This window comes from Rhinatrema bivittatum, chromosome 4 (genome assembly GCF_901001135.1).
Source record: "Rhinatrema bivittatum chromosome 4, aRhiBiv1.1, whole genome shotgun sequence".
NCBI classification, from domain to species: Eukaryota; Metazoa; Chordata; class Amphibia; order Gymnophiona; family Rhinatrematidae; genus Rhinatrema; species Rhinatrema bivittatum.
The window spans coordinates 234,577,113-234,591,668 of NC_042618.1; the positions used below are offsets into that span (position 1 = coordinate 234,577,113).

Genomic DNA, 14,556 nt, shown 5'->3' on the forward strand with positions numbered 1-14,556 from the left:
GACCTCTCACATTTAATCTGCCCCCTATTCAAAATATGCAGAGCCCAGATGATGTCCTACCCTGACACTGCATTTTAGCTCCTTGTATATACAGTCATTTTTCATTGTACAGCATGTATAGTTTTTCCTGTACAGTATTTTATCTCTTTGTATAAAAAAATTACTTCTCCGTGTTTCTTTGGACACAGCGTTCTGTGTCCCTTGATTTCTCTTGTTCTCCCCACCCTTGTTATTTTTAACTTAAGTTCTCTGTAAACCGATATGATGTACCCACGAATACCGGTATATAAAAACTGTAAAATTATTTTATTTATTTATTTAGCATTTTTCTATACCGACCTTCAAGGTTAAATACCTTATCAGGTCGGTTTACATCGAACAGGGACATAAAAACAGTAAACATAAACAACTTATTATAATCAGGAGAAACAAAGTTACATTTAACAAGGACTGCAAAACTTGGAAGCTTAAACAGCTGGAAAGAAAGGCTTAAGAGGGTAGTAAATTAAGAAACTAAGACCTAAAAGTCCGTGCTAGTGCTAGTTGGGCTATTATGAAAGTGCTGATGCTTGTGTAGTATTTAGAGGGGGATCAAAGTTCCGTTGCTCATGAGCTGGTTTGTCGTCTAATGTGTGTCTGAAGGGTCCGGGAAGGCTTGGCGGAACAACCAGGTCTTGAGTTTTTTCTTAAATGTTAGTAGGCAGGGTTCCAGCCTGAGATCTGCTGGGAGGTTGTTCCAGATGGCTGGTCCTGCTATTGAGAACGCTCGGTCTTTGGTGGAAATGAGGCGCGTGGCTTTGGTTGTGGGGGGTTGTAGTGCTCCTTTGTAGTTTTCTCTAATCGGTCTGTTGGAAGTATGGAGTTTGAAAGGGATTTCGAGATCGAGGTGAAGGTGATTATGGACGGATTTATGTATTAGAGTGAGTGATTTGTGTAGGACTCTGAAGTTGACTGGTAACCAGTGTAGGTTTCGGAGGATGGGAGTAATATGTTCTCTCCGGTTGGTGTTGGTCAAAATTCTGGCCGCGGCGTTCTGTATCATCTGTAGCGGCTTGGTGGTTGAGCTGGGAAGGCCTGTGAGGAGAGCGCTGCAGTAGTCTATTTTGGCAAATATTAAGGATTGGAGCACTGTCCTGAAATCATGGAAAAATAGGAGAGGTTTGAGTCTTTTTAATACCTGTAGTCTGTGGAAGCAGTCTTTGGTTGTGGTGTTGATCATATTCTTTAGATTGAGGCGGTTGTCTAATATGACCCCGAGATCTCTTACATGAGTATGGGTGAGATGGGAGTTGTGGTGTGAGTTGCAGGATTCCATTCTAGTATCAAAAGAGGATACTCTACTACCAACGCCAGGACAGAGGATATATCAACCCCTCGACCATGTAGCAGAGTTGGTGAAAGATTTCTTTACTACTTCTCCTTTCTAGGATATCAGATTTACTTCCTCGAGAAGGAGTTCCACTATCTGCAGTTCACATGGATACTCCATCAGAACCACCAAGAGGTGGTTCTAGTCTAGGGCATTTGTTTGCAGCAGAGTTCATCCAGTTAGAGGATATACACGGGTAGTATACCCTCTGAGGTGACCAAGATCCCTTCCTCAGCCACCTTCATCAATGGAGGTCCTAGATTAGGGTTCTCTTACCTCTACGCTTTGAAGAGGGTTTGACATATATTCCTTCCAATATTCTTTCAGAGTCTCCAGAATACTTGTCTTCACCAGAGGACCTTTCCTACTTAAAATTTTTGGACAAGTTAGGAAAAGCGCTAAGACTTAAAGTGCATAAGGACAAAGATCTTCATAGAAATGTCTTTAGCCTCCTCCAAATTCTGGAGACACCAGCTGAGCCAACAGCCAACCCAGTCCACAATATCCTGCAAGAATTGCAGATGAGAAGGTTGGAAAAATTCTATTTCCTGTGTGCCAGTTGCAAGAAAACTAGACCTTAAATATAGAGTGCAAAAATCCCTGTCATTCAGTTGTGGTAGAACTGGCTCTTAAAAAAGCAAAGAAAACAAGGATATATTCAAAAACCATGCTAGGGAAGGAAACCAGGCTACTAGACAATTTTGGTAAAAAGAAGTATTCCAAAGCTCCATGCTTAATGCACAGATTTCTGCTCGCCACTTCTTTTTGGTTCAGTACCTGCACAATTGTATACAAAAACTGAAATCTCTCTTTTCTGGCTGTTAAAGGTAGAATCAGATACCCTCAGCCACTCTTGGTATATACAACTCTTCAGCATCCATCTTTTTTGATATGTCTATATGGCGTTCAGTGCTATGGCATGCTCCTCTACAACCTCCAATGGAGCACACTGCATGGCTTGATTAAGAGCCAGTAGCCTACGTGATGAATTCCACAAGTTGGTGGACATTCTCTGCCTGGGTGATCATCTTTTTGGAGAAAAGCTCAGAAAAACAGAACAATCTTCTGCAAGGCACAACTACTACTTTTTTTTTTTTTAAAAGACCATAGTTCCAAAAAAGCCTCTTCTAGCAATTCCAGTGATACTGGATCCTGTCTTTACTTCCACAGTAGCAATTTCTGGTTCGCACTTGACAGCATGAACTCCATCAGCCCAAAGCAATGCAGCAAGTCCAGCCAAGCCTGGACCAAGTTTTTGACCACTTTTCAAATCCAGCAATTATCCTTTCTAGTAGTGGAGAGAATTCAATATCATCTGGAGGAGTGGTGCAAGATCACTGGGTTATCAAAATTGTGGAGTTTGGATAATGCATGTTTCTCTCACCTTCCCATGTACTTCATCACTCAGCCTTCAATACAAATTCATCTTGCTAGTTCCAACTCTGCTTGGATGGAGTTGTTTCTCAACAGCAGGTGATAGAACTTGTTCCTTCCCATTGCCTTGGCCAGGCGTTCTATTCCCACAACTTCCTTATCCCCAAGAAACCTGGGGCACTGTGGCCTATCTAGGATTTAAGAAGCCTGAACAAGTATATACTCTGGGAGAAATTCAAAATGAATTTCCTCCACATAATTCTCCCATCATCCAGAGGGGGGGGGGGGGAGAGTGGATGTGTATTCTGGATCTAAAGGATGCTTATGCTTATATTCACATCCATTCCTCCCACTGCCATTACCTATGCTTTATGGTGGACGACTCCTACTGCCCGTACAAAGTACTTCCCTTCAGGTTGATAGCAGCATTGAGAATCTTCAAGTGCCTGGGTATAATAGCGCTTCTGTGGCATCAGTCTTCCTATACCTGGATGATGGGCTAGTGCTGGTGAACTCCCAATTTTTGCAGGGAAGTTAGCACACCTTGTTGGGAGTTCACCATCACTAGCCAGTCATCCAGGTATGAGAAGACTCTGATCCCCTGTCGTTGCAGAAGCACTGCTGTTACCTCATTTAAATTATTTGGAGCTTGGATAGATTCTGTATATGAGAGAGCTTTCCTTCCAGCAGAGCGGGCGAACACTCTTATATCCCTTGTATATAGACTTGAACATATTGGTCAGGGAGGTGCTGGTTGTTCTGGGTGGCATAGCAGCAATTCATGTAGTTTACTAATCAGCCTTCACCTACAATTCCTGCACTAGGGTTTCCATTCTAAATGGGCCCAAGTTACTCAACCCTTAACAACCAAAGTTGAGATTTCAAAAATAATGAAACAGGAATTATGCTGGCTGCTAGACCACTTCATTCTTTAGGAAGGAGCAACACTATGTTTACTTCTTCACCAAGTAACATTGACAACTGACGTCCAACAACTGATCTATTTGCATCAAGTACAAAAATCAAAAAGCTAGAAAGGTTTTGCTCCATTCTTCCTAGTGAGCTTAGATCAGCTCAGGATGCTTTTCTGCTTACATAAGAACATGCCATACTGGGTCAGCCAAGGGTCCATAAAGCCCAGCATCCTGTTTCCAACAGTGGCCTATCCAGGCCATAAGAACCTGGCAAGTTCCCAAGAACTAAGTCTATCCCATGTTACTGTTGCTAGTAATAACAGTGGCTATTTTTTTAGTCAACTTAATAGCAGGTAATGGACTTCTCCAAGAACTTATCTGATCCTTTTTTAAACACAGCTACACTAACCACATACTCTGGCAACAACTCCCAGAGTTTAATTGTGCGTTGAGTGAAAAAGAACTTTCTCCGATTAGTTTTAAATGTGCCCCATGCTAACTTCATGGAGTGCCCCCTAGTCTTTCTATTATTCAAAAGAGTAAATAACTGATTCATATTTACCCATTCTAGACTTCTCATGATTTTAAACACCTCTGTCATATCCCCCCTCAGCCATCTCTTCTCCAAGCTGAAAAGTCCTAACCTCTTTAGTCTTTCCTCATAGGGGATCTGTTCCATTCCCTTTATCATTTTGGTCGCCCTTCTCTGTACCTTCTCCATCGCTTGACTGGAATGCAGATCTGCTCTATGCCTTTCCACCAATTCCACTGCTACCCCGGCTGGTGCAAGAAGTACTCAAGCACTGGGCCCATCTGATCTTCATACCCTCAGCATAGTGTATCTGATACAGCTGTCCAGCAGTTCTCCAGGCTCTCTTTGATAAGATCCATCCTTACCAACTCAAGAAGGGAGGTTTGAGTGTTAAGTGCTCAATGATCACCAAATGATCCTTATCCAAGGAGGGGGAGGACATAATAGTGTCAGCTCAGTAACCTTTTGGGCTCGCATGCAAATGGATTCAAGCAGTTTTGTTGATAGCATATGGAGAACATTTTTAATTTAAACCCATAAGCTCTTCTAGTTAATGGTTTTCTGGCAATTTGCTTTCTCTTTCTGCTTCAGGGTTTAGTACCTAATCAGTAAGAATACATCCCACTGCCATAGCAGCTTACTATGCTCAAAGCGAAGGTTCACCAATCTCTATTTAGCTGTTAGTTTCCAAGTTCATGAAAGGCTTATGGCATACTAAACCTCCAGTTGTGAAATCACCTGTTCCAGGGGACCTAAATGTGGGTCTAGTATAAGTGAGGAAGCCACTGTTTAAATCATTGGAGTCTGCATAGCTCAAGTTTCTAATATTAAAATTAATATTCCTTGTAGCAGTAATATCAGCTCGAAGAGGCAGTGAGCTTTAGCCTTTAGTTCATTATCCCCCTTTATGCAATTCTTCCATAATAGGTGGTCTGCATGTACCTCAACCTTTTACCAAAAGTAGTACAAGCTTTTCACATTAATCAAACCATCATGTTACCTATGTTCTGGCCAAGGTGACAAAGCCGTTCATACCTTAGACTGTGAAAGAGCCTTGCCTTAGTATGAAAGGATGACTCATTCACAGAATCAGGCTTTACACCTATTTATCTTTTACGATCCTAACAACCTGGGCATAGCAGTGGGCAAATGTACCTTGTCTAGCTGGCTAGCAGACTGCATTGTCCTGCTAGCATACAGCAGTGTGCTACAGATTTATAGACACATCAGGGTAGAGCCTTAGCTTATCTGAGAGTCATACTTCTTGAAGACATCTGCAAAGCTGCAACATAATCAATACACACCTGTCTGGACCATCTCTCAAAAAGTGACAGTAAATTTGGACAAGCAGTTTTGCATAGCCTGTTCACCTACTAGTCTACCTTCCATGGTGGGGTTTGGGTTGCTTATTCAGTAAATGTTTCACTGTAGTCCTCAGCTTGGGACTTCCCACATATGGCTAATTTCAGCCCAGCTTGTTGATGGAGAAAGCAAGTTTGCTTACTGTAAACAGTGTTCTCTCTAGACAGCAGCATGTATTAGCCATGCTAAATATCCACCCGACTCCCTGGAAAGTCAACTATCTAGCGAGAATTATCTCTGGAAAGTCAACTATCTAGCGAGAATTATCTCTAATAGCTACTTAGTGGGCTCATGAGACTATGCCCATGTGGGATTTCCTGCACAAGCCCTACCACCTAAGACAGAGGGGTCCATTCACTGCTGCTGGATGATATCACCCACATGTCATGGCTAATTCATCTTGCTGGCTATGGAGAATATGGCTTACGGCAAGCAAATTTGTTTTATTTCTGGATTTACATGTCTCATATATATATTCTCTCTCTTCTCTAACTTCCAGAGGAAGAAAGCCCCTTCAGACCCAAGCCAGAAATGCTCATAAAGAGAAGAAAACTGGAACCTTGCTAAGGAACAAAGACTTCCATCAGATTTGCTGCTGTTGTCCAGATTTATTTCCATACAAAACAGATCTCTGATTCTTTTTCTAAAACTTGTGCAGAAAAGCAGTTGACTTTTGTAGGCATCAGCCTGGAGCAACAACCGGAACTGAACCCTTGATAGTGGAGTTACTGTTCAAATTTTAAACTAGGGCTAGTTCAACAATTTTTCTTATTTTTTTCTAAAGTTCAAGCTAGTTTTAGAATATATGTTCTATATTTAACTAAGTGCTTGGCTGGGAACATCCTCTGTCCTCTCCCTCCCTTTCCTAATAGCCTTGAGCCTTCTACAAGAAGCCTGGGTTTTGTAGCTGTTACTGTCACAGTGAGGGACTCGCTGTGTATTTTTTTTTTAATAGCCTAGTTCCTTTTTAAAACTTAAAGCTGTTTATTGTTATCCAGTTATGCGCCTCATCTCGTTTCATATGGTTGCCACATATTCAATGGTTGTAATGGAGCTCTGTACTCCATTACAAACTCACAAAGGCAACAAAAGATTATACTATAGAAATAGGGTTGTCTGCAGCGATGAGTTAATTCAGGTTTTCTTAAAAAGACAAATCTTAAGTATATATATTTTTGGTAATTGCTTTGAAATAAATTTGTTAAAATACAAATTCTGTGCCCTTGAAGGAAGGATCAAATCACCCTCAGCATTCTTACAACAGTGGTCTCCCTATAACTTTTTCCGGGTGGCTTCCACTCAAGAGGCAGTAGAAAATGACAGGGACTTCAACCCTCAAATCACTACTTTTAATTTTTTTTATCCCACTGTTTTGTAATGAAGCTATCACAAAATGAAAGTTTCTTAAATGTTCGAATTGTACAATGAAAGTTAAAGTTTAGAGAATATCAGCCTGGCCTGTTCTCCTGATGGGTGTCCAACTTTGTATTCTGCCCTGCTGCATGAATATACACAGGCCCTGGAGCCAGCCTTGGGCAGTTTTAGCTGAAAATGAGTGTTTTTGCTCAGAGTTCTAGTTACCAATTTTTTTTTAGCAACTTTTGAGCATTATAAGGTAATTATCTCACCTGTATCTTTTATGGTTTTAAGGTTCCTGCAGTGAAGGAATTTTTAATTTGTTAGATTCAGATTCTAGAGTAGGTATCCAGCACATAAAGTCGGCGGGCTTATGCTGAGCACTTTTGAGTTGTATTTCCACACATTGATGACTTTCTGAAGAAAAAAAGTTTATATTTTTATATGTAGATTTGCTTTTTCTTAAGTGTGATGGGAAACAAAATAAATAAGATAAATATGAGACTGTGGAGAGTTTCTTAAGAGAAGGAAAAAAAAGCTTCATCTGTTCCAATGCTCGAGACAAGAAACAGTCAAAGGGAAGAGAGTTAGTCTCAGTGTCTTATGAGAAAATCCCTTAAGAACAAGAATTTGCCATACTGGGTCAAACCAATGACCCATCAAGTCTAATATCCTGTTTCTTATAGTAGCCAGTCAACGTCATTTCTTAGTCTACTTTAACAGTTTGTCTTCTCATCCAAACTTGTTTTAAATCCAGCTATGCTAACTGCCTTTACTATATACTCCAGCAATGAATGCCAGAGCTTAATTTTGCTGTGCAAAAGTTCTACTTAACTTTGGTGTGGAATGCTGTCTTTTCAACTTCTATGAAGCCTTACTTAACATGCCCGACCTGAACTTTTGCACAGCATACATGAAAAATATTGAAAAATAGATGACTACTGGACCTAAGATTACAAATGAGGCAGAGATAAAGTTATTACTGTTCGATGAAGCCTATTAAGATGGTCTTTAAATAAGCGTCTGTAACTCAGGTGTTTGACAGGCACTTTTGGCAACTTTGGTTGCTTCAAAAATTAACCATACCATATACCAACTATGGATCCCTGCTGGCTACAATATTTTAAAATGTATGAAGATTTGATTGAAAAGAATTTCCTCATGCCTGCTTATAAGGATAACAATGTAAGTCACGTGCTTCTTCCACCAGGGAGATTCTGCACATCTTCTGCAGCTGATACAGAAAAGTCAGTTACATAGTACCCATGCCCATCTCCATTCAGTGTGCGGCTGACCTAACTGCAGAGAAATTGCATGTTTTAGAGAAGGGAAGTAAATTGTTAGTGCCCAACCAAAGAAATTAGGATATTAGCTCATTTTGTGTACAGATGGGTCAAATTGGTTTCTTGGAAGAGAAGTAGATCTCTCTATTTCATTCTGAGTACTCAGGGAGTTTGGAGACATTTGTACTAATTACTAAAGCTATTCTTAATGCCTTTTTACAATTAAGCTAATATCTCATTTCGTCACTATTTCTATATTACTCTACCCTTCTAAATTGGACTAAACAACCACAATTTCCTCATCATCCACCTAGAGAAGTAAAGACGCATGGGGGTTAAGTTATCCTAGCAGCAGATGGAGATGAGCAACGTGTTTGCTGATCCTATGCTGCTCTCAGCCTGCCCGTATTCTGTTTCTCCAGCAGATGGTAGGCAAGCATCCCATGCGGTGTTCGTGTGCTTAGTCTAAGCTGATTTTCGATTGGAAAAATAATGGTCCTTGGGGCTGATCCTTCCCCCACTGAGCACAACCCTAAAGAACAGGCAAGGTCAGTGCTTGAAGGCAGTCTATTGGGAAAAAATGATTTCCTAGCGTGTAGCCAGATGGACTCAGAACGAATGGGTATAGTATGCTCGTGCTAGCAGTTGGAGACGGATCTGACGTCAGCACGGGTATATATACCCCCACAGGAAGCGTAGCAACTCAGTAATTTCCGTCTCCAAAGCAGTTTGGAGAGCCTGCACGCTCGCTGAGCGTGTTTCCAATCTACTTTCATCTTACTAAATTTCTACAGGAACATCGAGCCCCGCACTCCTGCGGTGATACCCTTGGGGTCCCTCCCCCAGTTGAGTTTCCCAGAGTGATTTACGTGATCCCCCGGAGGTTTAAGGCCTCGGTCCGGTGGCCGAATCGCGGCAGGGACTAGCCCCCGGGCGAGAAGGGCTCGGGCGGGGCGGAAGAGGCGCCTCGGTCCCGGCGTGGACGAGGCAGCGGGTCCATTTCCTCAAGCGCGGCAGTGAAGGTACTTCCCCTCTCCCCCCGCAGCCGGAGACCGCCCGGGTTCCAACCGGGAAGCGCCAAGGATCAGGTAAGGCGTACATCTCTTACTTTTTGGTCTCCGAGGAACGAGGATTGGCGGCGTTGCCTGTATGTGGCATGCCGTGGAGGTCGCCATTTTGTCTGCCTTGTTCAGGTATTGAGCGCCCATGATAGGCGCCTGTCTAGGATTAAACATTGAGCGTATATTGCTGACCGCGTATTAAGGAGCACATGTTGTATATCATTGTGCGTATATTGCTGACTGCAGACTAATGAGCGCATATTGGATATCATTGGATGTATGTTACTAACCGCATATTATTGAGCGCCTGTTGTATTAAGCGTATATTGCTGCCGCATATTATTGAGCGCTTGTTGTATTAAGCGCCTGTTGTATTAAGCGTATATTGCTGCCGCATATTATTGAGCGCTTGTTGTATTAAGCGCCTGTTGTATTAAGCGTATATTGCTGCCACATATTTTTGAGCGCCGGTTGTATTAAGCGCCTGTTGTATTAAGCGTATATTGCTGCCACAGATTATTGAGCGCTTGTTGTATTAAGCGCCTGTTGTATTAAGCGTATATTGCTGCCGCATATTATTGAGCGCTTGTTGTATTAAGCGCCTGTTGTATTAAGCGTATATTGCTGCCACATATTTTTGAGCGCCGGTTAATTAAGCGCCTGTTGTATTAAGCGTATATTGCTGCCACAGATTATTGAGCGCTTGTTGTATTAAGCGCCTGTTGTATTAAGCGTATATTGCTGCCGCATATTTTTGAGCACCAGTTGTATTAAGCGCCTGTTGTATTAAGCATATATTGCTGCCGCATATTAAAGCGCATATTCTTCAATGGAACAGAACGCTTCAGTGGCGGCGCCTCCTGATTCAGGCATTAAAGCCCTCTGCCCTGCATGCCAGCTTAGAGCCACGCATAGCGAGGAGCCAGACTCCCTTTGTGCCCAATGTGAGGAGGCAGTGGGAGCCTCGGGCCAGGACCAGTCTCAACCACGGTTTGCTGACAGTTCCCCAGGGGCCACCCTGGATCTAGCGGGCAGTCTCGAACAACCTGGGATCCCGGGGGACCTGGTACCCCGACGACTAGAGACCGCTTCCATTTCCTGGGTGGATCTCTTTAAGGGGATCCATGCCTTTGTGCAGATGCAGTCAGCTTCCCGTCCAGGCCCTGCTGCTGCTGCCACTGCTGCTGTTCCGCCAGCTGATCCTGCCCCTGGACCTTCGCGCCCTTTTCATGGGCACCCGCCTCCGAGCAGTCCGGTTCAAGCGGACTCTGATGTCTCGGAGGATGAGTCCGAACCCCCGGAGGAGGGGGAACTTCCCTCAGGGATTGAGCCATATCGAACCATGAGGAGGTTCTTTCCCAAGGAAGATCTTTCCGACCTGGTATCTCAGTGCCTGGCGGAGTTGGATATTATAGGTCCCAGCACTACGGCGCCCTCTACGCAGAACCCTCTCCTGGAAGGTCTTCGTCCTCCAGCCCGCCATTTTCCCTTCTTACAAGCAGCACAGCAACTGATAGATTTAGAATGGGCTGCACCTGCAGCCTCATTCAAAGGGGGTCGGGCCCTGACGGACATGTACCCTCTGGAACCAGCAATCAAGGAGATGCTGGCGTGCCCTCAAGTGGACACCTTGGTCAACGCTGTGGTCAAGCGCACTACCATTCCAGTTGGGGGGGGGGGCGGCCCTCAAGGAGGCTCATGACCGCCTGGACGCCATCCTGAAACAGACCTTTGAGGTGGCAGCTCTATCTTTGCGGATCGCAACTTGCTGCACAGTGGTGACGCGTTCCTGTTTGTCACAGGTCAGGAACAATGCTCCGGCGACAGACATGGAGTCAGCTCTTGCATTCCTCACGGATGCTGCATCAGACCTAGTCCGTACAACAGCCAAGGGGGTCTCATCCTTCGTAGCCGCCAGGAGGCAGCTCTGGATACGGAATTGGTCAGTCGATGCGCCTTCGAAGACACGTCTCACCAGAATGCCCTTTAGGGGTTCTTTCCTGTTTGGCAGCGACCTTGATAAACTGGCCAGCACATGGGGCACCTCTCCAGTACCCCGACTGCCGGAAGATCGGTTCAGAAGGAACCAGCGTGCCTTTCCAAGGCCCTCCAGAGGTAGAAGCTCCCAGCGCTTCACTCCCTATACGGGTCGCTACCAGGCGCCTCGTCCTCAGGCCAGGAACCAGTCCTTTCGGAACAAGCAGCGCAAGAGGGGAGCCGGCTCGGGTTCAGGTCCCGGCCGCGCCTCCCAATGAGAATCAGCCGATCCATCTGGGGGACGGAGCCATAGGGGGCAGGTTAACCCTCTTCTACCCCAGATGGGTCGAGATTACATCGGACCAGTGGGTCCTCGCCATCATTCGAGAGGGGTATTATCTGGACTTTCATCATCTCCCTCCGGACAGGTTTGTGGAATCTTCGTGTCCCATACACAAGAAGGCGGCCTTGGAAGCTACCCTGGCAAGGCTCCTGTCCTTGAAAGCCATCATCCCAGTACCTGCCTGGGAAATGAATTCTGGGCACTATTCCATATATTTCATGGTACCCATGAAAGAGGGCACTTTCCGGCCCGTGTTGTACCTCAAGTCAGTCAATCGCTACTTAAGGGTCCCGAGGTTTCGCATGGAAACTCTGCGCTCAGTCAAGACCGCAGTCCAGCCAGGAGAATTCCTCAAGGCCTTAGACTTGTCAGAAGCCTACCTGTATATCCCGATCCATCCGGATCATCAGCGCTACCTACGCTTCAAGGTTCTGGGACGCCACTTCCAATTCCGGGCTCTGCCCTTCGGGTTAGCCACGTCGCCGCGGACCTTCACCAAGGTGGTCGTAGTGGTAGCAGCGGCGCTCAGACGGGAAGGAATCCTCGTCCATCCCTACCTGGACGATTGGCTGATCAAGGTGAAATCACGGGAGGAGAGCCATCGGGCAACCAACAGAGTGATCGCCCTTCTGGAAAGCCTGGGATGGGTAGTCAACCTCAACAAGAGTTGCCTACAGCCTTCCCAATCACTGGAATACCTGGGAGTACAGTTCGACACCCAGGCAGACACAGTCAGTCTCACTACCAAGAGAAGGTTAAAACTTCAGATGCGTCTCCGGTCCTTGATGGGAGCTAGCCGGCCCATAGCTTGGGATTATCTGCAGGTTCTCGGCCTCATGGCCTCCACCCTGGAAGTGGTGCCCTGGGCAAGAGCCCATATGAGACCTCTACAACACTCCCTGCTCTCTCGCTGGAGCCCCCTATTCCGGAATTATTCCACGCACCTACCTCTGCCGACCAGAGTGAGGACCCAGTTACGGTGGTGGTTGCAGTCCAACCAAACGAGCAGGGGGTCGAAGATGTCCTCCCCCACGTGGACTCTGCTCACCACAGATGCCAGCCTGAGCGGCTGGGGAGCACACTGCGAAGAACTCACCGCGCAAGGGCGGTGGAACAGAGAAGAGTCAGGGTGGAATATCAACCATCTAGAGGCACGAGCAGTCTGGCTAGCCTGCCTGCAATTAGCTCACAGACTGAGGAACAGAGCAGTCAGTGATGTCAGACAATGCCACCACGGTGGCATACATCAACCGCCAGGGCGGAACCCGAAGTCGACAGGTATCTCTAGAGATAGCCCCGTTGATGACTTGGGCAGAGGCAAATCTTCAGGACATCTCCGCCGTCCACATTGCCGGGAAAGACAACACCACGGCAGACTTCCTCAGCAGAGAAAGCCTAAATCCGGGGGAATGGCAGCTGTCACCCACAGCCTTACAGATGATTGTGGATCATTGGGGGATTCCGGACATGGACTTACTAACGGACAAGTCCAATGCTCAAGTACACAGATAGTTCAGCCGCAAGCGAGATCCATTCAGCCATGGCCTCCAGGCACTCTGCTATACGCATTTCCTCCGTGGCCTCTGCTGGGCGCCATCATCCAGAAGATTCAGAAGCACCGGGGCCTAGTTCTTCTAGTGGCACCAGACTGGCCAAGAAGACCCTGGTACGCAGACATGAGAAGACTACTGGCAGGGGAGCCTCTTCCCCTGCCTCCTCTCAGGGACCTGCTTCGTCAAGGTCCCATCCTCCAAGAGGATTCGGCTCAATTCTCTCTTACGGTCTGGCCATTGAGAGGGCTAGACTGAAGAAAAGAGGTTACTCGGAGCCCGTGATAGATACACTCCTCCGAGCCCGCAAGTTTTCCACATCCCTCACCTACGTAAGGATCTGGAGAATATTTGAAGACTGGTGCGATACTCACGGCACCAATCCACATGCGACCACAATCCCTATTGTTTTGGATTTCCTGTAAGATGGACTTCAGCAGGGTCTCTCCCTCAGCTCCATCAAGGTTCAGGTGACTGCGCTGTCTTGCTATGGTCCCAGGAGGGATGGCAAGACCATTGCCACGCATCCAGATGTTTCTCTCTTCCTGAAAGAAGTCCAGCACATTCGTCTGCCACTGAAGTGGCCAGTGCCACTGTGGAACCTCAACTGTGTTTTGGATTTCCTCGCAGGATCCACCTTCAGACCTCTTCGGGGCCTGTCTCTCCGTTCTCTAACTTTGAAGATGGTGTTTCTGCTGGCAGTGTGTTCCGCACGCCGCATCTCTGAGCTACAAGCGCTGTCCTGCCGTGATCCCTTTCTCAGAATCACTCTGGAGGCTATCCATCTTCTCACGGTTCCCTCCTTTCTACCTAAAATGGTTTCACACTTTCACCTCAACCAAACCATATCCTTGCCTACTATGGCGGGTTTGAAGAAATCAGAAGAAGGGCGTTTACTACGCCATCCAGACAGCGGCAGATTGCTGCCCAGATATCTGGAATTGACACAAGAAGTACGAAAGACGAACCATCTGTTCGTCCTGCACAGCAGAAAGAAACAAGGTGAAGCGGCCTCTCGGCCCACCATCGCCCGCTGGATTAAAGAAGTTATCAGAGCAGCTTACGTAGAGGCCGGGAAGTTGCCGCCTCTACAAGTCAAGGCTCATTCTACCAGAGCCCAAGCAGCGTCTTGGGCAGAATCCAGGATGCTGTCGCCTGCAGACATATGTAAAGCGGCGACATGGTCCTCCCTCCATACCTTTTTCCAGGTTCTACCATCTGGATGTCCAGGCCAGGGAGGACACAGCATTTGCGAGGGCAGTCCTACGCGGTCCTCAGGCAGCCTCCCACCCAGGCTGGGAGTAAAGCTTTTGTACATCCCATTTGTTCTGAGTCCATCTGGCTACACGCTAGGAAATGTTGAGATTACTTACCTAATAATCTCCTTTTCCTTAGTGTAGACAGATGGACTCAGCATCCCGCCCAGGCTGCCAGT

The 14,556-nt window shown here is 46.1% G+C and overlaps 1 protein-coding gene across 1 annotated transcript in view; it reads left to right on the forward strand.

Annotated features, from left to right (window-relative positions):
• Positions 1-7,409, forward strand: part of RAD52 (RAD52 homolog, DNA repair protein) — a 95,914-nt gene extending 88,505 nt beyond the window's left edge. The window contains exon 12 of the mRNA XM_029599925.1: positions 6,051-7,409. Within this exon, the coding sequence (XP_029455785.1) occupies positions 6,051-6,118 (68 nt within the window). The 3' untranslated portion in view covers positions 6,119-7,409. The remainder of the gene's footprint in view (positions 1-6,050) is intronic.
• Positions 7,410-14,556: the final 7,147 nt, after the last annotated feature.